The sequence below is a fragment of the Enhydra lutris genome, unplaced genomic scaffold, assembly GCF_002288905.1.
Source record: "Enhydra lutris kenyoni isolate GAN:26980312 unplaced genomic scaffold, ASM228890v2 scaffoldscaffold29, whole genome shotgun sequence".
Lineage (NCBI taxonomy): Eukaryota > Metazoa > Chordata > Mammalia > Carnivora > Mustelidae > Enhydra > Enhydra lutris.
In genome coordinates, this window is record NW_019154113.1 from 6,608,842 (window position 1) to 6,635,980 (window position 27,139).

The 27,139-nt window shown below is 51.4% G+C and overlaps 1 protein-coding gene across 1 annotated transcript in view; it reads left to right on the forward strand.

The window, feature by feature from the left end:
- LOC111152643 (insulin like growth factor 1 receptor) overlaps positions 1–26,882 on the forward strand; it is a 293,795-nt gene extending 266,913 nt beyond the window's left edge. Inside the window, exons 14-21 of the mRNA XM_022511183.1 lie at positions 671–773; positions 1,326–1,396; positions 5,241–5,470; positions 5,741–5,851; positions 9,547–9,706; positions 13,701–13,830; positions 18,589–18,723; positions 26,317–26,882. Of these exons, the coding sequence (XP_022366891.1) occupies positions 671–773; positions 1,326–1,396; positions 5,241–5,470; positions 5,741–5,851; positions 9,547–9,706; positions 13,701–13,830; positions 18,589–18,723; positions 26,317–26,698 (1,322 nt within the window). The 3' untranslated portion in view covers positions 26,699–26,882. The remainder of the gene's footprint in view (positions 1–670; positions 774–1,325; positions 1,397–5,240; positions 5,471–5,740; positions 5,852–9,546; positions 9,707–13,700; positions 13,831–18,588; positions 18,724–26,316) is intronic.
- The last annotated feature ends 257 nt before the right edge of the window (positions 26,883–27,139 follow it).

The following is a 27,139-nucleotide window of genomic DNA, read 5'->3' on the forward strand; positions in this document are numbered from 1 at the left end:
ACCTGAGTGCTGGTGACAAGGATGAGCAGGTGTGGCGGTCAGGCTTGTAACTATACCTGAATGTTTGGGGAGAATTCAGAACAACTTTGGCCAGGGGTGCCATACGGTTAGGTGTTTTTAAATCATCTCTGGAGCTTTCTTAAGACAGATAAAGGTCAACAGAGCGTACTAGGACACCAGTTTCATACCAAACAGATTAAATAATACATTTATGATCTAAATACAAGGGTCAGTATCACTTGGGCTCTAAATATGTAAGAATCCATTCCTTTTATTTTTGCAAATGTGTGTGAGTGTGTGTGTGTGTGTGTGTGTGTGTGTATGTATGTGTATCCACTAGTAGTCATTAAATTGCACACGAAGATGACTTTACCTGACCTACCACGTGAACTATTATGTCAGGGTACACTGTACTTTAAAAATGAGTTACTCCTCTGTGTGTACTCATTTTATCTTTTTTTTTTTTTTCTTTCCCCTGAATAACTCAGAGTGTTTTGCTGTTCTATCTGATACTGTTTACCTTCAGAATTCCTAGTCTGCGATAGGGCAGTAAAGAAATTTTGGGGGGATTTTTTTTCTCATACTTGCTGCTAAAACAAAAGAAAGCAAACAAAAAACGACCCAGCCTGTGCACCCCGTGATATTTTTGTCATTTCCCTTGTTTCTGCAGTAACGTACGAAAACTTCATCCACCTGATCATCGCTCTGCCCGTCGCTGTCCTGCTGATAGTGGGGGGACTTGTTATAATGCTGTACGTCTTCCACAGGAAAAGGTGAGTGACTCCCGGGGAAGCTCGGACACCTTAGGTGGCTGCGTGTTCTGGTGAGAGGACCCCAAGGGCAGGGAAACGTCTTAAGGATCTCGAGGGAATATTTTACGGAACGGGTGACCCGATTTTCCCGTCAGAGGTTCCTCGCAGGAAAAAGAAAACATTTTCTAAGGACTCAGCAACAACAGAAAATGTATTTGGGGCCGGTATGGTTCATCCCTTCGCTCACGTATCCCGCTGCTCACATATGCGGAGATTTTTCTAAACCCAGTGTCCAGCCTCTTCTGGCCAGTAGGCCTTCCCGTTTCTGATGAAGTGAAGAAACCAGTGTTTCCTTAAAAGCTTTAACCCGAGGGTCCTGAAGAAGCCCAAGGACAGGTTAGCAAGATGGCTTTGGGGCCCAATGGCAGAGTGTAGGTGAGAGCGGCAGGCAGGAATTACCCGCACCCCCTTCCTCTGGATGCCCCTCACGAAACAGGACAGAGAGAACTGAGAGCGCCAAGATGACACACGCGGAGATGGGGTTTTTTAACCTGAATTTTATCCCTTTGACAGGAATAACAGCAGGCTGGGCAATGGAGTGCTGTATGCTTCTGTGAACCCAGAGTATTTCAGCGCCGCCGATGGTAAGCAGCTAAGCCAGGGTCCCTACCTGGGGACGTCCCAGATTGGGGAGCTTTCGGGAGTGTGGCTAACGTAGGGCAAAGAGGTTTGCATTATTTTGAGGTAACTTTGGCCTCAGAATACATCTTGGTTAACACTTTTTTTGGTTTGTTTGTTTTTTTTAATCAAAGTTTCTAGCAAGTTCACGGAGTATGTCAAAAATTCTGGGACCATGCAGAATGCCCCAAAGAAAAACAGGCTTCAGAGATGACTGGTCAGCGAGGTAGTCCATTTACTTAATTGCCTGAAATTTTATGCTAGAATGACAAAAGCCATTTTAATTGTTGACATCTAGTCGGAGGGTATGCCGCAGCTGACCAAACAGTCCTCTTAAACTGGTTTCAGCTTGAGTTTCATATCGCTGGGACTGTCTTTGATCACTCACGGCCTCCCTGCATTTTTTTGTCTCAGAGTTTTTCTGTTCACCCCCTCCTGACCGGAATCGCAGGATTTCTTTCCTCACGGCCCCTTTACAGACCCCCGGGTCATAGCTCATGAGGGCCATTTAGTCCAGCGAGTGAGAAGGTTTGACTTGGAAGCTGGGTTGTCCCCCATGGGTATTTCTCTTCCTTGTTTGCTGTCTCTTCTCCCTCGGGGGCTTGAACCCAGACCTTTCAAAGTCAGTCAGCGCGGGGCATTGGTCCGGGGGTCCAGCGACAGTAGCACCATAACCTGGCACTTTGCAGGGGGCTTTTATGAATGCCGCCCCATTTGGTCCCTACATCTGCGTTAGGTGGCTGTTCTTGGGCCCACCTGTGCAGAGGTGAGGCAGGGAGGTTCGGGGCAGAGGCTTGCCCGGGTCACGTCGTGAGGCAGTTGAGAAGTCAGGGTGACGCAGCCCCTGGGGTCCTGTCAACAGCATGATGCAGTCACAGTGGAAAAGGACAGTGAGGTCCTCGGGGCGGGCGGGGAAGCTGACCGGCAGGAGAAGCCGGGTTGGGTTTATGGAGTGAGTAAGTGCGTGAAACCAGGTGGATGCATTTCGAAAAACCATTTGCCTCTTGGCTTCAGTTGAAGTGAAAGCAGATGTAGATGTGGGGGAGATAGGACACAGATTCATGGTTCTGCTGATTGATTGTCCTGATCAGATGGAAAACATAAGAAAAACACGTAGATACTCTAAAGCACTATATAAAGTCTCACTGTGATTTCTTTAATAACTTCTAATTCAGTTCCGCTTATAGTAAAGCCAGTCAAAAGCAGCCTCCCCAGGGGCACCTGGGTGGCTCAGTGGACTAAGCCTCTGCCTTCGGCTCCGGTCATGATCTCAGGGTCCAGGGATCGAGCCCCACATCGGGCTCTCTGCTCAGCAGGGAGACTGCTTCCCCCTCTTTCTCTGCCTGCCTCTCTGCCCACTTGTGATCTCTGTCAAATAAATAAATAAATAAAATCTTAAAAAAAAAAAAAAAACGAAAAACAAAAAACAAGCAGCCTCCCGGAGTAGGAATCAAGTGCTGAATAATTCCTGAATCTATAAAGATCTCACAAAGTTTTATTTTTAATAGGTATATATATGTATATTTGTGTGTACATATTCATACACACACCTCTGTACTCATGTATATAATGCATAGAGAACATTCTGGAAGGATACGCACCAAACTTAAAATAGTAGTTACTTGTGGAGAGGATCTTTTTCTTCATTAAAAAAATCAAAGGATTTTTATGCATTGTTTGTTTTTATATGAATGATAGCTTTATAAAAAATATATAAGATAAGGAGTCATCACACCCTTAATCATGTTCTTAATGGAATTATCATCACACCCTTAATAGAATTGATGGGGGAAGCCATTTTCCCTCTTTGTAAAGGTGGACTAAGACTCTTCCAGAGACTTTGCTCTGCTTTGAAATAAAGCTCAGGAGACTGGCATTTGTAGCTTTGACTACGAAGCATCCGGGAAGTTTGGAAAGAGCATTAATACAGCAATATCAGACAGTAACGGTGATTGGAATTCAAAATGTGTATCTTCCCACAACTACTTTCATAATAGGCCTTGATTCTTCTTTAAAAATAAACAAAACGCAAACTCTCTGTCGCCCTGGCCAACGGGTAGGAACACCGTCACCTCATTTGAACTTAATTTCTTTGGCCTTTCACAAGCACCTCATAGCTCCTTTCCTCAAGGGGCGACAAAAGGACATTGCCCTTCGCAAGGGCTTTCAAAACTCCTTTCTCCAAAAGCTAATCTGCATGTCCCCGTTCGCCTGAGGACACCGAAAATCCCCTTGAGGGAAATGCTGATAACATTGTGCACAGAACCAGCGGCTGGCAGGCTGGGGGGCTGGCGGGGCTTAGGACAAAGTGTCTCTTTATACTTTCGGAGGGATGTTGTGACGAGTCTTCCCTACCTGCTCGTCTGGCGGACTTACTCTCCTAAGCAGGCATCAGCCCCTCCTGGGGGTTGTGTGGCACCGAAGCCGTACAGAGAGTAGACTTCCGCTTCTGAAATTCCAAAACACACATGTAGTATGAAATTCACCAAAAGTGTGTATGAGAGAAAATTCTAGACTAACATAGGCTCAGTGGGACCCTCCTCCGAGGTGTCTAATTTAGTTTTTAACCTGCCCATTCCACTTGCAGGATGGAGCTTCTGTTTTGTTTTCTTTTCTGTCTTACCTCCCTTCTCCCTTTTCCTCTTTCTTTCTCATTCCTTCCTGCCTGCCTGGAATTACTTATTTAATTCCTTACACCAGACTGACCGAAAGCCTGGGCTGGAGAAGTCCTAGTCGGGCTCAGTCTTAGCATGTCCCACCTCCCAGCCCCTTACCACCCCCTCTCTGGTTATGGGAGGTCCCTGAGTTCACGGAGCTCAGGCCAGAGCCCTGATGAGACCCCACTGCTCATCAGCTGCTCCCCCAACTCACCACTGCCCCCCAACTCACCATTCACTACTCCCTGGTGCCAGAGCTCAGCCACTTCTGTACCCCTATAGACAAAGCCCCCAGGGTCTTTGGTGAGGCTGGACACACTTGCCTAGAAAAGAACAGTGCTACCAGTGGAAATATAATGCCAGTCCCACGTGTAACCTCAAGTTTTTCTAGTGGCCATTTAAAAAAAAAGTAGGGGCACCTGGGTGACTCAGTGGGTTAAGCCTCTGCCTTCAGCTCAGGTTATGATCTCAGGGTCCTGGGATCGAGCCCCACATGGGGTTTCTCTGCTCAGCACGGAGCCCACTCCCCCCGCCCCCGCCTGCCACTCTGCCTACTTGTGATTTCTGTCTGTCAAATAAATAAAATCTTTTTAAAAAATAAATTAATTAATTAAAAAATGTAAAAGAAACAGGTGAAATAAGTATTAACAATAGGCTTTCTTTAACCCAATGTATGCAAAATATTATCAATTTTAATATGTAATCAGCCCCAAAACTATTGAAATATTTACATGATTTTTTGTGCTAAGTCTTTGTGGGCTTTTCTGTTTTTTTCAAGTTTTACTTATTTAAGTCATCTCTCCACCCAACGTGGGGCTCACATTCACGACCCCGAGATCAGGAGTCACACGCTCCCCCCGCTAAGCCCGCGGGGCACCCCCAAGTCTTTGTACCTGTTGTGAATCCTGAAGTTGGCACATCTCAAATTGGACTCCTCTGTGGTTCTTCTGGGCTCCTTGAAGACTTGAAATACCTGTATTTGACCGTATAGCTGCCTCACAGAGATTTCAGGACGAACCGCGTCGTGGTTCCCTGATGTCCTCTGTGGGCTTTAGGGAGTGGCATCTCGCGTCCTTCGGTTTCCCCCCAAAAGCATGTTCTGCTCCGGAGCCCCTCGCCTGACCTGGCTTGGTTCTGGTTTCTTCTTCTCTAGTGTACGTGCCTGACGAGTGGGAGGTCGCTCGAGAGAAGATCACCATGAGCCGCGAGCTGGGGCAGGGCTCCTTTGGGATGGTGTACGAAGGAGTCGCCAAAGGCGTGGTTAAAGATGAGCCCGAAACCAGGGTGGCCATTAAAACAGTGAACGAGGCTGCCAGCATGCGCGAAAGGATTGAATTTCTCAATGAGGCTTCAGTGATGAAGGAGTTCAACTGTCACCACGTGGTAAGAGACAGCCCTGAGGAGCCAGAACCTGACACAGGGAAAACCTCCCTGAGAGTCCCCTGCCCCTGGACTCCCTTAGGGGGTTTGATGTCTCCTCCCCCACCACCTTCCAGAGTCCCCCATCACCTCATGGTGGCCCTTAGACGTCTGTGCATGGGAGGCGGACCCTGGGGCCTGCTCATCTGGGCTCTGCAGTGCCGGCGGCGTGGGTGGGGACCGTGGTGGGCCACCCTCACCCTCTGAGCCCTTCTCTTTTGTCCTTCCTCCCAGGTGCGGTTGCTGGGTGTGGTGTCCCAGGGCCAGCCGACGCTGGTCATCATGGAACTGATGACGCGGGGGGATCTCAAAAGCTATCTCAGGTCTCTGAGGCCAGAAATAGAGGTCAGTTTTGGTTTTAACCGACTTCGACATTACCCGTCCTCTTTTGACGCCTTCCCCCAGGAGACACGGTGTCTTTAGATCTACCGACTTTCAGCATCCAATGTTTCTTGCTGCACGCTTGGTCCTTAGTGAGAATGATTTCCCTGACTAGAGGGAGACTGTGAGCTTTGGTGGGAGGCACTTGGACTTCCTCAGATACCGCTTTACCTAACCCCTCTGTGTATCTGCTCCTGCATTCCCTCCACCGCTCGTTACCCCCCGCACCACCGGCGCCCCCTGATTCCCACCCCACAGACCCGTGTCAGGGCTGCTGCCTCCCTGAAGCCTTTCCTGCCCCCCTGACCTGGGCCAGGAGGAACCGTCTCCTCCCCTGACCTCTCTGCTCACCGGTCCTTTGAGCGGATCCCCCTTCCACCCTGGCATTGGCCGTCCACCCCGGGCCCAGCCACGCCCGATTCAGGGTCAGTGGTGGTGGCAATCAGTGTCTGAGTCAACGCTTGTCAGAGTTCTGTGTCAGGTGGATGCGATTCTCCTGCCAGGATGGTTTCCCACTCAGCTCCGTGCCCAAGCGGTCGGCTCATTCACGAGCCCCCTCTGACGCCAGCCTGGTCTGTGCCTTCCAGGCTGGGAAGCCCTGTTTCTCACACTGCACCCGCAGGTCAGGCCGGATCCTGAGGCAGAGTGATAATCGCCTCAGCGGGACCGTCTCTTCGTCTAGGCGAAAAGATCCATTTGCGTTACGAGCTTCACAGTCTACACTGGCAGAAATCCTGGGCAAATTTTCATTCCTCACCTCTTCTGTGGCAGGAACCCACAGGCCATCTTTTTAGCATATGGAAGCATGACCTGTAAAGGGAGGAATTCTGAGAATAACCCGGTAGATAAACACTTACAAATAATACCGACAACATCCGCCTTTCATTGGGCTGCCTCCGTGGGTTTAAAGTCCTAACCTTCACCCTGACTTTTCTCAGTGTTGAGTAGGCTTTGCGCCTCCTTGCCTCTGCCAGGGTCCTTCCTTTTCTCTACCCCTTTTGAATGCCTACATCCTTTCTCTGCCTGAGTTTAATCTGTTTTCTTTTAATCTGAAGCTTCATTATCCCCCACGTCGTAGTAGTTCCTTAATTTGAGCTCTGAACACCTGTTCACATGTGGCTTCCTTTATCCACAGCAGATGATGCTTGTGGTTCTGGGAGAGTCACGATGCCGAGTGTGGCCTGGGGCCCCGTGGGCTGAGGGATGGACAGCACACCCCATCCTCCCCTGCTCTGCTGACGTGGGTCCCCAGCTCCCTGGATCTTAATGCCTTTTCCCGGCTCACTTTGCTCATTCACAAGCCAGCGTGAATGAGAACCTCTTCCTGGGACGGGCGGCTAGAGAGGCCCGGCACCAGAGTTCTTACCAGATTCATTTCGAGGCACCTCTGAAAAGTGCAGAAGCCTCACTCCCTGCCTCCCCGGCTTCAGGCCCAGAATCAACATTTGGAACACGTTGTCTCAGTCCTGGCTCGGCTGCTTAGCTGTCTGCCGTCCTCAGGCAGCCGCTCCGGGCCCCTGCACTGCGGCGTCCGCACGTGTAAAATAAGAGGGTTGGACAAGTTGATTACCCGAGTCCTTTTCAGATCTAGAATTCACTCTAAGATTTGTCAGATTTAAACTTGTTCTTCCTAACTCATGTCAAGTATAAAAATATGTCTGCTTGTCCTGCAGATTCATTATATTCTCCTTGGCATCTTCTCCCCAAGTGAAGATTTGCTCATTTACTTGGCTAAATGTGGGTGTTTGTGTATACATGTCTACAGTAGCTCTAAGCAAATGAAAGATTTCCGCTCTCTAAAATGTCTGAACGAACGGCACTGCGGCACCATGAGCCGACAAAGTGTCAGCCCTCTCTTCTGATATTTACAACCAGGTTCCTTTCATTGAGTCTGTTCGTCGTATTAATTATGAATGACCACGTCTAGTAAACACACATACTTAATACTCCTCAGCTGAAGGATCATGAGCATAAACTTCACATTTTCTAGCATACCATGCATTTCTAGCCCTGAAAAGGTTAAAAAGGCACTGGTGGGTCCGGGGGAAAAACAGCTTGTCTAAATGAGGTTCCTGTATAAAAGAAAGTGGTGGCTCGGGGTTACCCGTGGGGACATCATGTCACTTCCCCGGAAACTCAGTGATGAGTATTTTAAATCACCAGAGACCATGCTGATAGTCTCTTCAGGAGGTAAATGTACGTCAAGCGTAGGGAACTCACTGGGAAGTACTTGGAGGGTTGTCACCCTGCTTCTAGAAGGCACATTTCAACAGAAACTAGCATGTCCCTGGACAAAGCCCACTGCCGCGAAGCATGGACCCTGTCCAGGGTCCAGGCACTGTCAGGCACTTTCCATGCGTGGTCCCAGCTCGTCCTCCCAGCAGTGACCCCAGCCAGGCCCCAGCTCGTCCTCCCAGCAGTGACCCCAGCCAGGCATGATGTGCCCACGCTCCGCAGGGTTTGAGCTGGGGAGGTGGCGTGTGGGACCTGTAGGAGCAATGTGGCTTTGCAGTGTTGTAACAGATTCTCTGTAGTCAGGGAAACCGAGGTAAAATCTACTGTACCAGCACGAGCAAGACGTGGTTAGCATCTAAACTGTCGCAAGCTGATTGGCTTTGTATTTTGTTTTTGAGGATGGAGAGATTTGGCCACATGTCTTTAATATAAACTTTTTTTCCAAATGGATTTATTATTATTATTATTTGCTCTTGAATTCTAAAGCCAGTGTTCCCTTCCTCTGCAAAAAGGAAATTCTTATCCATGTTGCTTGTCACTGTTTTGTATTTGTCCCGCTCTGAAATAAGTTTCACCTGGACTTAAATGAATTGGCAAGTGCCTGTTTTCCTTGGTGCCCACGGAAAATGATAAGCCAAGGAATGCCATATTGTAAGGTGAAAACATTAATCTCGATATTTTTGTACTTTAGAAGAAAATTGAAGAGAAAGAAAAAGATCAAGTAATTTATAACAGGCTTATGTGGGAAATAAAGCATATGGTGTCCATTTGGGTAACACACCTGCTTATAGTAGTATCTTCTCCATCCTTTTACCTGAACTTTCATTATAGGAATAAAGGAACATAGGAACTGATAAAAACTGAGTAACCAAGGGGCGCCTGGGTGGCTCAGTTGTTAAGTGTCTGCCTTCGGCTTAGGTCATGATCGCAGGGTCCTGGGATCGAGCCCCACATCAGGCTCCCTGCTAAGCGGGAAGCCTGCTTCTCCCCTCTCCCTCTCCCCCTGCTTGTGTTCTCTCTCTTGCTGTGTCTCTCTCTGTCACATAAATAAAATCTTAAAAAAAAAAAGATTTAAAAAAATTGAATAACCAAGAATTCATAATATCAGAAATTGTTAGTTTCACTTTAAATAATTTTTGTGCTACCCAAAATAGAAAATGCTGGTCCCAAGTTGTGCTAATTGGTGTTTCTCGCTGCAGCTTTGTGTGATGTGGTCAGTGAGCAAGCGCATGACTTTCCCACGAAGCAGAGGCTCTGGTCTCCATAATAATATGTTCCTTCTGAGCAAGTCCTGTTTCTTAGCAGAATGACCTGTGACACTCAGATTGAACCAAGATGGATTTGCACACCCTGAAAGAACGTAGGGTAGGAAAAACTCTTAAATTCTCATGTGAATTTTTTTTTTTTTTCCTAATCTCCAACAGAATAATCCAGTCCTAGCACCTCCAAGCCTAAGCAAGATGATCCAGATGGCTGGGGAGATCGCAGACGGCATGGCATACCTCAACGCCAACAAGTTTGTCCACAGAGACCTGGCTGCCCGGAACTGCATGGTGGCCGAAGATTTCACGGTCAAAATCGGAGGTGTGTTCTTAGCTCTCCAGAGCCGAGCAAGAACTAAACTCACTCATGTTTTAGGAACTGAGCTGGCATTAGCCTCTGTTCAAAGAGGTTTTCCAATGCATCCCATGAGTACAGAGTCTTGCTCTTGGGACTAACGTGGTTGTCTCCAGTTGATAGTCGATCGAAAATCTGGCCAGGTTGGCTCAGATCCCTACCGCACATGTGGACACAGTGGAACAAGTAGTGGGCAAGGATGGACTGAGGCCGTGGTCCCTGAGGTAGCCTCTCCTGACACTTGAGGCATTTCTTGGCAGAACAGTACTAAGCATTAGTTACAGAAATAATTGAGGCGACATCCTCAGGTGATTTTGACTTGGGAATAAAAGTTGCCATCCAAACTATCAGTATTTCCCCTAATATTCCAAGCTCGAAAGGAGCTTTGTCTTCCAGTGGTCCATGGAGTTTTCTAAGAGGTGAGATCGCCTGATGGTGAAGGCCCTACATAGAATAGGAGCAGTGACAGGGCAGTGGCAAACCCTCAGGTAAGGGAAGATCACTGCTCATTGGGGTTCATGCCCAGGTTGATCAACTTCTAAACTCGTGACCTGTCTGTTGTAATACTTAGCTAACCAACCTGCTGGTTAGACCTCTTGTTGCCACCACCCACTCAAACACCAAAAAAAAAAAGGGGGGGTGGGGATTGGATTGCATTTCTGGTGTAAGTTAGAAATTGATTTCAACCTTTAGGTGTAGGCTTTGCCTTGATCTCTTAATCCTGATCTAAAAACAAAACTAAACAAAACTAAACAAAAACCACATACAACCTCAGGGCTGCCCAGGAAGACACCTGCTCTTACCAGGACCCTTATCTTCCTACTATGAGATGATGATGGTTCAGAAAAACATCAAATATTTATCCTGAGAAACTGCAGAGGACACTTTACATCCGAAATCTATTTAAAAGTAACCTCTTTGATTTTGCTGACTGTCCCAACACATAAAAACAGACACAGAGAGTGAGGGGACAAAGGAATATGTCCCAAATGAAAGCACCAGGCAAAATCACAACAACAGAGCTAAACAAATCAGAGATAAGCAATATGCCTGATAGAGAATGTAAAGTAATGGTCATAACGATACTCACTGGACTTGAGAAAAGAGTGGAGGACCTCATTTGAGACCTTCAACAAAGCGATAGAAAATATACCAAAGAATCAATCAGAGATGAAGAACTCAGTAACTAAAATTAAAAATACACTAGAGGGAATAAGTAGTAGAGGAAACAGAAGAGCAGATCCATGAGCTGGAAGGGAGAGTCATGAAAAACAACCAAAGGGAACGGGAACAAAAGATAGGTTAAAGGAAGTTAGAGGATAAGTTAAAGGAAGTCACCGACACCATCAAACATAATAGCATTCACATTTTAGGGATGCCAGAAAGAGAAGAGAAAGAAAATTTATAAAATAAATAATAGCTGAAAATGTCCCCAATCTGGGGAAGGAAACAGACCCAGGAAGCAGAGAGAGCCCCCAGTAAAATCAACCCAAGGAGGTCCACGCCAAGATACGTAATAATTAAAATGGCTAAAAGTCGTGATGAAGAGAATTTTAAAAGCAGCAAGAAAAAAGAAAACAGTTATATACGAGGGAAACCCCATAAAATTATAAGCTGATTTTTCGGCAGAAACTTTGCAAGGCCCAAAGGAAATGGCATGATGTATTCAAAGTACCGAAAAGATAATAAAGTGAAATAAAACTAACCTCTTTGTCTAGCTCTTGAACTGTCTATTCTGGAAATGCACTCTTAGCAATAATTTTTTTCTTTAGCAATGATTTTGAATGAACTGTTTGGGCCCTTCAATTGTGAACAGTGAGTATCGCCTCTAGAATAGTTACCAAATGAGATTTTCCCTCTGTAGGAGACAGAGGTGATGAGTGGAACGGTATCATAGAATAAACATCCCTTGATCCTCAGAATTACTCATTCAGGAGCCACCGGTCCCTGGATTTGGCCCTTTGAAGCTTCCACATATCTGGTGCGCCTTGAAGCCTGAGAGGCTGTCATGCTCCCGGGTTTCCAAGGAAGAGCCTCTCTGGCTGCTGTCTGGGCTTTCTTTGCGCTTCCTGCTCACTTGCCCTTGCTTTTGCGTTGCCCTCCCTTCTCCATGAGGACTCAGATTGTTCCCACAGAGATGCCAACCAGCTCCCCTTCACCAGCACCAGGGAACATAAAAGGCCTGAGCTTAAATCCTGGTTCTGCCAGTAACAGATAAGACTTGGGACAAGTGCCTTAAGTTCTGTGAGCCTCAGTCTCTGTCCCTCTGAAATGGGCAATGCTGATACAGCAGATGGGATGGTGGAAAGAAGTGGGTTCAGGGAGGCTATAAGCACATGCCTGGGCCTCTGTAGATGTTATGTCCTCCAGCCATTGGCATCGTGCGTCCCACCCTCTTCCTGGCACATGCAGGAGCTCAGTTCACGCTCCTTTCTTCCTGGCTTCACATCACGGTGGGAGAGCTAGTATTGTGCCTCTTGCCATTGGAAGTCCAAATCAGCAAGGACCATATTTGCCGTTTAACTAGGTGGCACATTTATAGTGACATTTTCTTGGTACTTGTGGTTTTTCTCACTAAAATTTGAAATTTTTCTTTTGTGTTAAAAAATAGCTTGTGTTCTTTTTCTGGGATTTCCTTTATTTTTTTTTTTTTCCCTTTCTGTGCAAATAAAGGCAAGTCCTCTCATTTGCATGTCACTGGATTAATTCCAAGATAAGACTTCAGCATTCATTTTTATTTTTCACTAGGGTTCAAAACCCCTATTTCTCCTATGCCCAGTGTCTCCTGGATTACAAACATGACAAGTAATTTCACCAGAGGCAGTTCGACGGCCCTCAGCTCAGTACAAGTAAATTGTGTTAGTTAACGTCCAAGGAACTTTATTCCCCGTGTTGTTTGCTTTGTAGCCCTGATGGCTTTGTGGCATAATTAGAGACATGAATGAACATTTGAGAAAGGAGAGCAGCCCTTTCTCCTGAGAAGGAGAACGGAAGAGTCCCTGTAAGAAAAGGTTGTACGATTGAGTGGAAAATCAAAATCTGACAAAGAAGCAATAATTTAGGATTATAAAGCAAGCCTGCCATCAAACATAATTACATGACATCTTCTGGAGACTGGAAAATGGAAGAAGTTTTCAAAAATGAGTGGGAGTATTATGTTGAAAAACATTATTGAGTAATGGCTCCAGGGGCCTAGTAAATATCCTCTCCCCGACATCTTAGGGTACTTTTTTCCCCCGTGAATTTGTACTTTGAATATTTTCCCCCATATTAAGCAGCAAAACTACCCTATTTCCTCTGGCAGTGGGCAGTGCTACCAAGGCAATAAGAGTCAACATGCCCTTGTTTATTTCACCAGGTTTTAAGAACACATAAAAGAGACCTTTGGGTCTACACAGTATGTATCTTCTTAATAAATTGTATGGCTCGATAATTTGTAAATGCTTCTCATTTTTAAGTAAATGAAATTATTTATTTATTTGGAATTAACTTTTTAAAAATGATTATTTGAAAGAGAGAAGGAGAGAGAGCAGGGGGAGGGGCAAAAGGAGAGAGAGGGAGAGAGAGAGAGAATCTCAAGCAGACTCCCGGCTGAGTGTGGAGCCCAACTCGGGGCTCGATCTCACGACCCTGAGATCACAACCTGAGCTGAAATCAAGTCAGTCGCTTAACTGACTCAGCCACCACGGCACTTCTGGAATTAACTTTTTTGGAGACTCAAATTAGAGACCTATTTGAAAGCCGAGATTTCTTGGTATTTCCTTGTCATGTGATTAATCAATTATCCCTTGCCGAGTCTGCCTTATACAATTGTGAACACTGAGATCCAGCCTCCTTAAAGTGCACTCCCCCTTGGATGTGGGTATGGGACCCTCACCTGCAGCAGGGATGGGACATCTTTGCTACTGTCCCAAGAGCTGTTCAAAGCACATCACTCTGGCACCTTCTCTCCACCTTACAGATTTTGGTATGACGAGAGACATCTACGAGACAGACTATTACCGGAAAGGAGGAAAGGGGCTGCTGCCTGTGCGCTGGATGTCCCCCGAGTCTCTCAAGGATGGAGTCTTCACCACTCACTCTGACGTCTGGTATGAGAGACTTTTCCTATAACACAAGCCCGGCATCCTCCAGCCTCCACAGATCCCATTGGCTCCGTCTCAAGCGCTTTATTTTCTCCTGTTTTCTGTTCACTCTTACCCCATTTCCAGCTTCAGCCCAGAAGTGTCATGTGGGCCACACTCCTGCGTTGTTTAAGGTTCCTGTTGTGGGCCGCCTCGCTAAGGGCATTTGTGGGATCTGAAAAATTTATAGGACCAACCTTTCTTCCGATCCGTAGCTGCTCGCTAAGCAGCCAGGAACCCTAGTGACAGAACACCAGGAGTCAGAAAACTTCAACCTCTCCCCTGTCTGCCTGCTCTCATTTTATCTTTCCCAACAGATACTTTGCATGTGCGTGGCTGCCTTACCTGATTCAAACTTGGGATTGCAGACATTACTTTATTTAGACGAAAAGCTTACGAGTCCGGATGTGTTTTCTTGTTGGTCCTGTCTGCTATCTGTCCTTTTTCCATGGGCAGCATCATCGTTGACCCAGGGATGGTGTGGAAAGCAGAATGTCTCCCTTAAAGATAAATGTGTCTCGGGGTAGAAAGCTTACCAGCTGCGGAGTGCAGAGGACTCTTAGTTGTACTATTGTGATTCATCAGCAACCTTGTAGAGAGGAGGTCAGGTCCTAAAATACAACTGGGGTCCTTGGCAGGCTGAGGTCCTGGCACATCTGCCTTCTAGCACGTCAGCTCATTTCTTGGCCGTCCCCTCCGGAGATCCCAATGCTGATGTGTTATAGAAATGGTAGTTGTTCGCTCCACTTGTCTGGACGACTACACACAAGAGCTATTTAAGTAGTGACCAACATCATTTTTTTTTTTAACCTCATGAACCTTTCACAGTTCAAGGGCCTTGGATCTTCCTTTGAAGACAGGTGCAAATTGGAAATAGCATTTGAATATGACCCAGCAAAGCGCAGTTGCTTCTCGAGTTCACATAGGAGATCTGTTTTGCAATCAGTCTGTCCAGGGTAGTTATCTCTTTGCTGTCAAATCAAAGTGCTCACCGTCATTTTTAGATGTAGAGATGATGGGGAGGGGACAGGCCTGGGTCTGTTCACACATCTCATTATTCCAGCCCCTGTGCCTCCAAAAGCTCCAAGGTCAGCTTACAGTACGATAAAATAGAGAAAACTGTGAGAGCCAGGGAAAACAAGGGGCAGAATAGGACGATAAAACTGGAGTTATTAATATCTCCAGGCTAATTTTGCCCAAACTCAGGTTAGCAATGATTGGGACAAACTGCAACAGAGGGACATAGAGAGTGTTCGATGCTAGTGTTCTCCCACTTGATGGCATCGATCATGAACCAATAATATATTTATATAAACAAGAGTGGGTATTTGGTATTCGTTCCATTCAATGTCCAGGCATTAGATTTTTTTTTTTTTTTAACACAGTCTTCGAGGGTAACACAGGTAGGTAGGGCTCACATCGGTCTCTTGGTGATACCTGTTGGCCCTCCTCTGAGGCAGAGCTGCACACCGTGCTGTGTTTCTGATAAGACGGGCCTCGGAGTCACAGGAAGGGGTCTCTTTTCTGCAGTTTGGACATTTCCACATTTTTCTGTGCCCCTTTGAGATTTTATTCCCAGGCCCTTGGACCCGGTGTTGGCTCCTCTCTAGCCCTGTCCCTGCCAGCATTTCCTTCGGGTCAGGAGACACAAGTGTGTTCCCTTCCTGGGTATGCAGACTGGTCTCCAATAGTCTTCGTTTCTTGACTCACTAAGGTTTCCAAACAGCCACAAATATCCAGGGCTGGTTGCACCCACTTACAATCATCTGCTTCTCTAGTGGCTCAAATATGAGAGAGGGGAACATGGATCTCTCTGTAGGTCTTGAGCTGCTGGCGGGTGGGACATCAACACAATCCCATCTTGGTATGCAGAGGCGCGGTCCCTGAACGCTGACCCCAGGCAGCGCCGGCACTGACCTGCGAGATTCACAGCAAGCTGCACCGTCTCTGGGGAATGCAATGCTCATAATTCAAAAAGACAGCACATGAAGGCATTTGTCCGATGTTTCAGGAAGAGCCGTGTCCACGGAATTCGTGACTTGGTTTTATGTTCACATAAAATGTGCCACATTGCTAAGTACCTGCTTCGAGAAACACATGGGTTTTGCCTCTTTCTCAGCGTCCCTGACTGGCTGTGTGGCCTTGGTCAAACCATGGGACATCGCGGGGCTTTGGTTGCTCCGTCTGTGGGTGAGGTCTGTTTGGGAATGTCTACACGCCCTGTGAGGCCTGCAGGAGCTTGACTGATGTTTAAATGGCTCCTGTGACAACCCGGGATGCCAGGGAGGCGTCTCAGTGTTGGGTAGAGTCGGTTCAGCCTCCATCCATAGACTCCCTGCAGCTGGTCACATCCTGCGAAGGATGACCAGACTCCAGGATTAAGTGGCCCTCCCTGACGAGCGACACTGACATCACACAGGAGTTACTCGGGGGAGGCCTCCGGGGGAGAGCCGGGCCTCTTACCTGCCGTGTTACTTCACGCGTATGATCACGAGGGCCTGGTGAGGCCCAGGAAAGGCTCGGTGGCGGGGAGGACTCCTGTCCTTGAGGGGTGAAGTCTTATGGAGAAGAGGAAGCAATCCTGAGGGACTAGAGTCATGGAAGCCTGGCCAGGAGAGATGGGGTCGTGCGGCACCCTAAAGTATGAATTGTCCCAGCCGGAGCCATGAGGGTGTGGGTTCCTGGCAGCGGGAATGCAGGGGAAGCCATGGTGGCAGGATGCGCTTGCTGCTTCTGGAGGACGGTGGGACTCCCCTGAGGAGGTTAGGGGAGAGAGAGACCAGCGCTGTGTCAGGGGCTTGGGCCTGATCCTTCAGGTTCTGCAAAGACCCGCAGAGCTGCTGAAGGCAGAGGGACCCAGGAGTGGGACCCAGCACTGTGGTTTAAGATGTTCCCATCAGCTGAAGCCTGAGGCTGTGTGGAGTCAGGTGCTGGCGCCCCAACGGGATCCTGGGGCGCGGTGCTGGGCTCCAAGGAGGTGGAGGGACAGGGGACCCAGGGTGGACTGCCCCAGTGAGGCCAGAAGAGCAGGGCTGTGGGATAGACTGTGGTTGCGACACGTGAAGTTTACGGACGGCCAGGTGACTGTGACCGGGAGCTTGAGCCAGAGCAGCTGGAAGGGTCCAGGCGGGAGCTGGTGAGTGAGCCAGCTGCTGCGGCCTACGGAGCACAGGTGGCTCGGGAGGGAGCCGCGCTCCCAAATCCTTCCCCAGCCTGCAGTCAGTAAACACGGCAAGCTGGCCGTTTCTTGGGCTGCCCTATGTGGCAGCGGTGGCCTCTGGGCCATGTGCTGCTGGGACCAGGCGCCCTGCGGTAGGAGATCGCACCGCCGGAGCTGATGGAGAAGCTGGCCGCCCCAGCCTGAGCCTCTGAACACCGCACCGGGGCCTCTGCGGTCTCTGGCTTTTCTAGGTCTCTTACGCAACATTAAAGACTCTTTCTTGGCCACTGGAAATTACAAAGGACCTTGGGTGGGTGCATCCTCTGCTAAGATTCTGTCTTTGTGTCCCACGTCTGCTCTCAGCAGCAATTTGCCCAGAAGCCTTCCGCTCACGATGGTGGTAGAGTCCGAGCCCCTCCTGGCTCAGGATCGCAAGAGCTCTCGGCGGGAAGCACCGGGCCCCAGAATGTTCCATGCGGCTCTGCCAGCACCCCTGGCCTCGCAGAGTCCCATCAGAAGCCCCTCGGGCCATGGGCTGCGGGCGAGCCTGCTATTCCACCGAAATGAACCGAATGTAAAGGCAAACAGAGGAGAAGCTGTACAAGCCGGCCGTGTGTGTCGGGAAGGCACCTTTACTCTGCAGATTACAGCATCGCCTCTTTAAACACTACCCGCCTGACCTTTCGGTGTGCGTGTATATGTATTTTAATTTGTTTTCCGGTCGTTGGATCTTCTAAACCAACAGACAGACGGCATGCTTGGCAGAGTCGCTCACTGCTCCCCTTGCTGAATTGACTTCTCGGCCCCTTTGCCACTTGGCTGAACTCTGCCTAAGGATGCCCAGGGAGCCCCAAAACCAGCCAGTCCTGCCCTCCTTGCTCCCTCCCCCCACCCCTGCCATGACACTGAGCCCCCCACAGGCCGGCAGCTCCCGCGGCCCCCCAGGGCTTCTCTCCCCACTGCCCCCACTGGCCCTGGGAGATCCCCGGTGAGTTTTCCAACACTCCGTACCGATGGGATCCGAGCTGTGGGCAGGGACCCGAGGCATCGTGTGTTTTAAAAACTCGCCAGGAGACTCTGCTCTGCAGGCAGGCTTGAGAGCTACTTGGGTACAGCTTCCCAAATCGGGGGAGCTCGTTCACCGGCTTGGCTGTCCTAGGCTGTGTTCGAACCCACTGCACTGCGGTCCTGGCAGGGCCTGGGGATCTGCTTTTGATTACAGGATACAGTGCATTTGGGAGACTGTCCTGCCCGCTGCACAGCTGGGGCCCTGACCTCAGGTTGTCCGGGCTTCACAGGAGCGCTCAGGCGCTTCCCAGTCCTTCGGGGGCCCCTGCAAACCCGCTCCACTTTGGCTTCCTCCACTGTGCCCCGGGGCTGTGTCTCCTGTGCAGAAGACATGAGTAGCAACCGAGGGAGACGGACATGCACAGCCCGCCAGTGCCGGGCCCACAGCAGAATGCGCGGGTGGCTGCCCCCCGGGGTGGGCAGGTGCTGGGCGGACAGGGCCAGCGCGGTCAGCGGTCCCCTTTCTGAGCCCTCATGTTGTCCCCTCTCTCCCACAGGTCCTTCGGGGTCGTGCTCTGGGAGATCGCCACGCTGGCCGAGCAGCCCTACCAGGGCTTGTCCAACGAGCAGGTCCTTCGCTTCGTTATGGAAGGCGGCCTTCTGGACAAGCCGGACAACTGTCCCGACATGCTGTACGTCCTCCTTGGGCCCCCGCCGCACCCCCTCCACGTTCCCTGACCCGTGACCTGGGGTGGGGGGCGCGGTTCTGGGAGCCAGTCTCTCAGGCCGGCGGGACGCCATGATGGCCGGGGTGGGGGCAGTTTCGAAGAGGGTCTTCTTGATGGTGGGAACCTGCGCCTTCGTGGGGCTGCCTCAGTTTCTCTCCGTCTCCCTTAGGGTTCTGATGGACCAGTTTGCACTGGTCTTCTCAGGCCACACGTCTCTGTGGAGTATTTGCCCAAAGCAATCCTTACCCGTCTTCTCCCTGCAAAGTTAAAAGGGGGGGGTCGTGGGGGACACCTGCATGACAGTGAGCGCTCTTGACCCCGTTCCAGAGCCTCCCGCAGTGGTGGGCAGGCCTGCAAGAACTGGCACCTGCACTTGCCTCCGCCGCGGGGCTGCCCTCAAGTGTCCTCCCTGCTGAGCGTGGACAGAAGTCGTAAACCATGCAAGGGACATGCTCCCTGGAGCTTCAGGCAGTGACCCCCGGGGAGCCTAACGCAGAGTGTCCGCGAGCCTCCTGGGCCTCGCTGCTCGGCCCTTAGGAGAAGCTGCCGGAGGCCAGCGCTGCGGAAGGTGGCTGGGCCTCACTGTCTGGCGGAGGAGGAACAAGTCAGAGGAGGGTGTGAAGGTGGCCTGGGGCAGGGTCGTCGGGTGCAGGACAGGGACAGGTAGAGAGTGGTGCACTTGGTTTTAACACGCACGTGAAGGTGGGGCCTGGAGATTCTTCTGGATCCCAATGGGTGGAAGGTAGGCTACCACCACTAGGACGTCGGACCTGGGGACCAATTCAGGAATTTTCCAGAAGTGTTTTTCTGGACTTGTTTGGCTTCTCGTGAGGAAAGATCCCAGAGGGACTGTGGGGCTGCGTCTGTGTCTATGTGGAAGACCCCCTAGATCTGCCTCACGCGAGCACTGCCTCAGGCTGCCTCCGAGCGGCGGGATGGTTTGCAAACATGAGGCAGATACCCTGTCAGGCGGATACCGGGGAAACTGGCCTCAACAGCCATGAAAGTCTCGCTCATTTGAGTCTCTCAGCAGTTTCCTTGGGGCAGGAATCCAGATGCAGGGGGGCTGGCCCCTCTGCTTGGTCTCAGCAGACTGAAATCTGGGGCCACCATCATCCCAGGCTCTGGGCCTCCCTCTTCCACGCCCCTCAGGTTGTCCGCAGGATTCAGTCCTGTGGCTGCGGGACTGTCGCCCTCCCGGAGACTGGGTCTTCTCCTACCTGAGCAGCTTACTTCTTCAGACCCAGAAGGACCCTCTCTCCGCTGCTTTTACCTTTTGTTTTACCTGATTAAGCCACATCTCCCCCAGATAATCTCCCTTGTGGTTAACTCAGAGTCAGCTGATGAGAAAACTAAAATAGCCGAGGGAAATCCTGTCATCACCCGCGGTCCGACCCGCATTCAGGTGAGGGGTTACAGGGGCAGGAATCTCGGGGAGCGTCTTAGGGTCTGGCTGCCATGGCTTGGGAAACAGAAACCATTGTCCATCAACAAACCAAGCTTTTGTGTTTTTTTCTGAAGGACTGGGTTGCTACCAAGACTGACTCCCCAGCTCCATGGAGATGTGGGAAGCCTTGTTCCCATGGCCCTGACTGCGCAGCTGCAGGTCCTGCGGGCTGGGGGTGACTCAGTGTGGCACCCCTGTGCTGGGGAGCACATTAGCTGGGCCCTGGGCCCTGTAGCTGCTGCTTGTGAATGTTTGTTCAGCTGAAGCCCATTCTAGCCCATGGACAGTTTGCATGGAAGTATGAGAGAGGACCTACCACTGCCATAGGGAAAGCAGCATCCTTGCATTGCTCTTGTGTGTGTGCGTGTGTGTGTGTGTGTGGTGGGACGGGGGAACCCACTGATCATCTGAGCCTGGGCCCAGCGTGGGAACTTTGCATGGTCCTCGACGTGGGGCACAGAGTAGGCCCACCAGTGACGGGAGGCTCCTCTCCTCAGTGGGCAGTGTGAACGGTGGAGGGTGGGGAAAGGGTGGCAGAGACAGAGTGGGAGGCAATGGGGTTTCCCAGGTCCCTCAAGAACCTTCCCAATTAGCCTCTTAGACTTCAGGACCCAAAATTAGAAGAGACTCAAAGGTCACTTAGTTTTAAAAAAAAAAAAAAAAGTCACTTAGTGCATTTTCTTGCCTAGCATGGAAACGTTCCCTCTCCCAACCTGTACCTGTACCAGTTTTCCACTGCAGGACATTATCCCAAACTTAAGAGTTGAAAACAACAATCAGCATTTGCCATCCCACAGAGTGTCTGAAGGCGGAAGCCGGCCGGCTGCAGCCTGAGTCTCCCGCCCAGGGCCGCTGTCCACAGTGGGTTTGACCAGGGCTGGGACCCACTTGCAAGGTGGCACGCCCATGGGGCCAGGTGCCAGGCAGCTGGCTTCTCCCGGAGCAGGCTCAGCAAACGCTTCCTCTGGAAGGACAGAGGGGAAATATTTTCCAGCTCCAGGGGCCCACACGGTCGCAGTGACAGCCACTCACCTCTGTCACAGAGCCAAAGCCGTCACACGTGCCACGTGACGGGGCACGGCTATGCTCCCGGACAGCTTGGTTTGGGGATACTGAAGTTTGAATTTCCCGTACTCCTCACATCACAAAATATTATTCTTATTTTGATTTTTTTTAACCACTTAAAAGTATAAAAAACCATTCTTAGCTCCTAGGCCTTACAAAATCGGCTGTCACTGGGGTCTGTTCTCTCCGAACAGTGTGGCTGCCGTATTCTTGTCAGTGTATTGTAAGAAAGGTCTTCCTTCAGAGAGGAAATCTAAGTCATGGAGCACAAGGAGTGATGCGCACTGAATTCGCATCCAGGTGTCTGGTGCAGAACAGAGGCGGTGGCTAGAACCCGCGGCGTGGTAGCAAGCTTAGAGACAGTCCAAGAAAGCATGTGTGCATTGCATTCATGTGGTTTGGAGGTGGTGGGAGGAGAGTTATTGTTTTCGAGCTTCCTCTTTGGGATAAATGTTGGCCGCTGAGAAACTTGTAGGACTCCTAGAGTTGAGCTACCTCCCGGTGACTGGAGTTTTGATACTAATTTAATAGGCGTGGGAAGCAGCCCACCTGCCACGGGAAAGGGCGCGCACTTCCTGTTCCCAGCACAGAGTGACCAGGAAACTCACACGGAGAGGTTACCAGTGGATATTAGATGTTTAATTCACGAGGCATTTCCGGCTTTGCCATCCAGAACCCCCCCTTGGCCAATTGTTCTCCCTTCTAAGAAAATAACAAAAGGAAAGGAGGCGAGTTGGTTGTATAGGGAACGTCTGGGTTGGCTTGAACGTATCGATGAGCCTGGGTGAAGGAGGGTCCTGGGAGAGGACATCTTTGGTTACCGGCATGGCAAGAACAGACTCCTGTTTCTCCCAGAGGAGAGGAGAGTTGAGTCACTGAGCTCGTGGGAATTGCCCCAAAGCCCCTCTGGGCCTCCATGTGGGAGAGGGACCCTTCGATGATGTGGCTCCAGGGGTCTGAACAGGCCCCAGTGTGATAACGTGGGGTGGGGGGAAGGAGCAGAGGCTCCCGGGGGCCTCAGCTCAGCGTCCACGCAGGCAGGTGAGGTGGACTGCTCTGCAGTGGCCGGTACGCCCGTCCCCCAGTGGCCAGGTGCACCGCAGCTTCGAGGAAAGGCGGAGTGGTCCAAGCCACACAGAGTCCCATCCAAGCTTGGGAGTCTTAATGCCGAGACTCGGTTTGAATTAATTTAAAAAGGGGCACGAGATCAGCTTTGGCTCGTGGTTCGCCGGTGGCTTGCATTTTAAATCGATGACACAGCCCATCTCATGGTTCTGTACTTACACCACGAATGTCCTTGTGTCCCTCTGGCTACATGCTGACTGCTGACACCCCAGAGACGGTGGCAAGGCTGGGTCCTAGCTCTCGGAAGCGGGGCTGCGGGACCGGGTTCTCACACTGCAAGCTAGAGCTCAAGCAGAGGGGCGCTTGGAGTCGTGAGCCCTGGGCCAAGAAGCCGCTTGGTCTTCGGTAAGACTTCCGCAGTGTCACACGTCCGGACAGTTGTCAGGGGCAGTCTACAGCACATGGGACAGAATTTGAACTTTTGAGCCCATCTGAAACCGATTCAGTAGGCTTGGCTGATTAAGGCTCCCTCGGCGCCGGTGACCCATGCTGGTTTGGTGGGACTCGGGCGCTGGAGTAGAATCCGGACAGTGAGGAATGGCCGACCTCGCCTGCGCAGCCTTCCGACCATGGGCTGTCTCGTGGTACCTGGGCCCTGCATTTGATCTTGGCCTGAAGACAGAGTGGTGTGGGGTGGGGGGGTCCAGCGGTCCTGCTGTCCCACTGCTGGCCCCAGCTGAGAAGAGGCTCACGAGACAATCCTGGCTGTTCCAGGCTGCCAGGAGGAGGTGGAGGAGGGGCACACCAAGCCCTTCCGGGCCTTTCTGGAATCTGGTCTTTGTTGCGACAGTGGCCGCGTGTACGGAGGCTGCGCCGCATCTCACTTCTTGGCTTATGCTCACAAGCTGCGTGTGCGCACAGCAGGGCCGAGAGTAGGGTGCGACCCAGGGGCCCTCAGTGTGCGGGATGGGAGGGAGCAAGCCAGTCGTCGCTCTTCCCTCACACTGCCCCCCGGGGCCACACTGGGCTCCCTTAAGCGGCTTCACCCTTCACTGCCAGGCAGGGTGTGTGGTGTTCAGCCCCGTTTGATCTCCTCCCGCCCCGGGTGAAGGGTCCGCGCATACCCCTCCCCGGCCCCCAGAAGAGGGCATCCGGGAGAGGACGGCTCGGCCTCACCAGAGCCGACTAGTTGTAAAACATGTGCTTTTTTAAAGAAGAGGTTTATCAGCCCATAAATCCTTCTAGAGCCTACTGGAAAGTTTTCTTGTGGAGATAGTGTAAACAAGGTCTTGGATCCTACAGAGTGAAAAAGACTTCCTTTTATGGGCAGCCCTGGAAGGGCTGTGACTCGGGGATGGGTTAAGAGAGGCATCACATGGCTTGTTTGTGCTGATGTCACTCCAGTCACTCCCCTGCCAGTGGCACCTCCTCACCCACCCCCCCAGCCCCCACCCCAGCAGCCCTGAGCCAGCCCTCATCACGTGTTCCTGGCTGGCCACGCTTCTATTCAGGGACAAGTCAGTCAGCCAGAGAGGAAATTGCAGCCCGGCCACAGAGAGGGGTCCTGTGTATTTATGGCCTGACTTATTTGGGGGGCTGGGGGGAGGGGAGTCCTTTTCCTCCGGTCCGGGAAGGTGGGCGTGCTTGCCAGGGAACCCAAGGCAGAAGCTCCCTGTTTATCAGTGCAAATCCCCCAGAGCACTTGTGACCAGAGGAAAGGCACCCGGTCTCCTCGGAGGACCAGGGTTGCTTTTGTTGAGGCTGAGAAAATGCTCCTTTTCCTGAGGTAGGTGTTGCTCAAAGCCCAGCCCTCCTCTCCAGGGGAGCGCCCCACCCCACTCACCCTCACTGCTCGCACAGATCATGGAGTCTCTTGGTGCCTCCACTGCTTCAGCTACGAAATGGGCACATATTCTAAGGCGCCTGCTTCCCAGGCTCGGGAGGAGGAAGGCAGCTCACGTGTGTCAAACCCTGCCTGCCATCCCGTGTGTGTCACTGAGTGCGTGAACTGGGGGGTCAGTCCTGCCACGTGGTGAGTGGCGTGGCCAAGCGGTCAGGGGTAGTGTGGGGAGGGGAGCAGTCAGGTCAGGCTTCACATTTTGTCCAGATCTTTTTCTGCCGGAGGACGGGTGGCAGACGTTTTCTGTATAGGGCCACACGGCGAATATTTTGGGCTTCAAGGCCAGTCTCTCTTCCAGCTACTCAACTAGAAGTTGTCCCTTGAAAGCAGCCACAGACACATGTAAACAAATGGGTGTGGCTGGCCCAATAAAACACGGTTTACAAAAACAGGTAGCAACATGGGCGGAAAGCCTCTCCCCTATGTCCACTCTCAAAGTCACATCCTTTTCCCTCCCAACGACTTGACACCTTCTCCCCAGTTCTTTCAAGGTAGCTGGGGCCATTAGCTTAGGAGCGTTCTCTTTGCAGACTGGGTTCTGGGTCCCACGGGCTTCTCCCCTGGCTTCTTCCCCGGGGCCAGACACAAGCAAGTGCTCTGTCCGTCAAATGGTCAGCCCGAAGGAAGGCCAGAAGCCAATCTGGGAGGCTCTGTGCTCCCCAAATATGGGGCGTTCCATGGTGCCATCTTTATTGAAAAGCATCTCTTTAGCTAGAAGTTTTGCAGAGAATAGAATTTTCTGGCAAGAACAACAGTGGGAAGGGAAGGTTCTTTTGCTTCCAGCTCACGCGAGAAAGGGCCACTGGCCAATCCCTTCTCGGAACCATGGCCTCCTCCGGCTCTGGGGCCGGCCTGGTTGTTTGCTCCGTCACCTTCCTTTCCACTCCCAAGGTCTACCAAGCTGGGTCTGTCTGGGTTGTGGGTTCATCAGAAGCATTCCCTCCTCCTCCAGCCATCCTGAACCGTCAAAGCCCAGGCCTCCCCTAGGTCGGCTGGCCCCACCACCCCATTCCTCCTATCTCCTTCCGGGTGCAGGCTCTGGCTCTCCGGGGGCCCCGTCCCATTGCCAGGATGACTCCCGGTGGTCACGTGGTGCTGAGGGTTTTGCAGAGGTTTGCAACCCAAATGCCGTCGTGGTCCAGCTGGTGAGTCCCCACACGGGCGTCACGCTGTGTCTGCTGCCTGCCTCCGCTGGCACCTCCTGCCTTGTTGGGCTCTGGATGCAGGTCTTTGCTGGGACTGTCACTCAGCTCGGAGCAGCCTGGATCTGAGAGCAGGCTCTGCGTGGTGGGGCGCGCAGCAGGCAGTCTGGGCGGCGCTGGGCAGGACCCCGGGGCGACTTGGAACACATGCTCCTTCCGTCTTGTCGCCGCCCCGCCCCGCTGCCTGTTCTGCAGGTCCCCTGCTGGCTGTCCCCAGCCCCTGAGGGAAACCTAGAAATAGCAGAGGTGGGATTAAGAGAGAGCTCACTGTCGGGATAGTTGCGATCGCTTCTAACCCTTGTTACCGAGACACCAGAGGTTTCCTGCACCCTGATTCCGGAAATAATGTTCCATCCGTGGCTATAAGAGATGCTTTAAACAGAATCCTGTATAGGTTTTTTTATTTTTATTTCTTTCTTAAATATTTGTTTATTTTAGAGAGGGAGTGGGGGAGGGCCAGAGGGAAAGAGAATCTGAGGCCAACTCCCTGCTAACAGTAGAGCCCAACTGGGGGCTCGAGCCCTTGGCCCTGAGATTGTGACCTGAGCTGAAACCGAGTCTCGGACGCTTCACCCACTGTGCCACCCAGGCGCCCCTGTTTTTATGTCTTAGCACTGTCACCATAACACCTAGATCTGTCCTCCTTGGGGAATGAGCACTTAGGTTTTGCCCCAAGAAGGGTCCTGGGTCCTGGGTGAAGCGAAAGCCATGGTAGGACATGGGACAGGGGAAGCTGAAGGCTCCTCGGGCCATCGAGAGAGAAAAGCAGAGGCTCAGAGAGGCAGCAGCGCCCCTGGGGTCTCTGCGTGTGGCCGGGGGATCATGGCGAGGGGCCCGGGGAGGCGGCGGGGCCCATGTGCTGTGTGTCCTCACCTCAGGTTCGAGCTGATGCGCATGTGCTGGCAGTACAACCCCAAGATGAGGCCCTCCTTCCTGGAGATCATCAGCAGCGTCAAGGATGAGATGGAGCCCGGCTTCCGGGAGGTGTCCTTCTACTACAGCGAGGACAACAAGCCACCTGAGCCGGAGGAGCTGGACCTGGAGCCCGAGAACATGGAGAGCGTCCCCCTGGACCCCTCCGCCTCCTCGTCCTCCCTGCCGCTGCCCGACAGACACTCAGGACACAAGGCCGAGAACGGCCCAGGCCCTGGCGTGCTGGTGCTCCGAGCCAGCTTCGACGAGAGACAGCCTTACGCGCACATGAACGGGGGACGCAAGAACGAGAGGGCCTTGCCTCTGCCCCAGTCTTCGACCTGCTGATCCTGGGATCCCGGATCCCGTGCAAACAGTAACGTGTGCACACACCGGGCAGCGGGTGGGGGGAGAGAGTTCGAACAATCTATTCACAGCCTCTTGTACCTCAGTGGATCTTCAGAACTGCCAGTGCTGCCCACGGGAGACGGCTTCTCTGCAGTAAACACGTTTGGGATGTTCCTTTTTTCAATATGCAAGCAGCTGTTTATTTCCCTACCCAAACCCTTAACTGACATGGGCCTTTAAGAACCTTAATGACAACACTTAATAGCAACAGAACACTCGAGAATCGAGTCTCCTCACACTTTCCCTGTCACTCCTCACTTCTCTCAGACCTGTCTCCCACCCTTCCTCCCTCCCTCTCTCCCTTCTCTCTCTCTCCCCTTTCTCTTTCTCTCTGCTTCATAATGGAAAAACCTTTGCCGCAAGCCCAGCTGGGACGCCCTT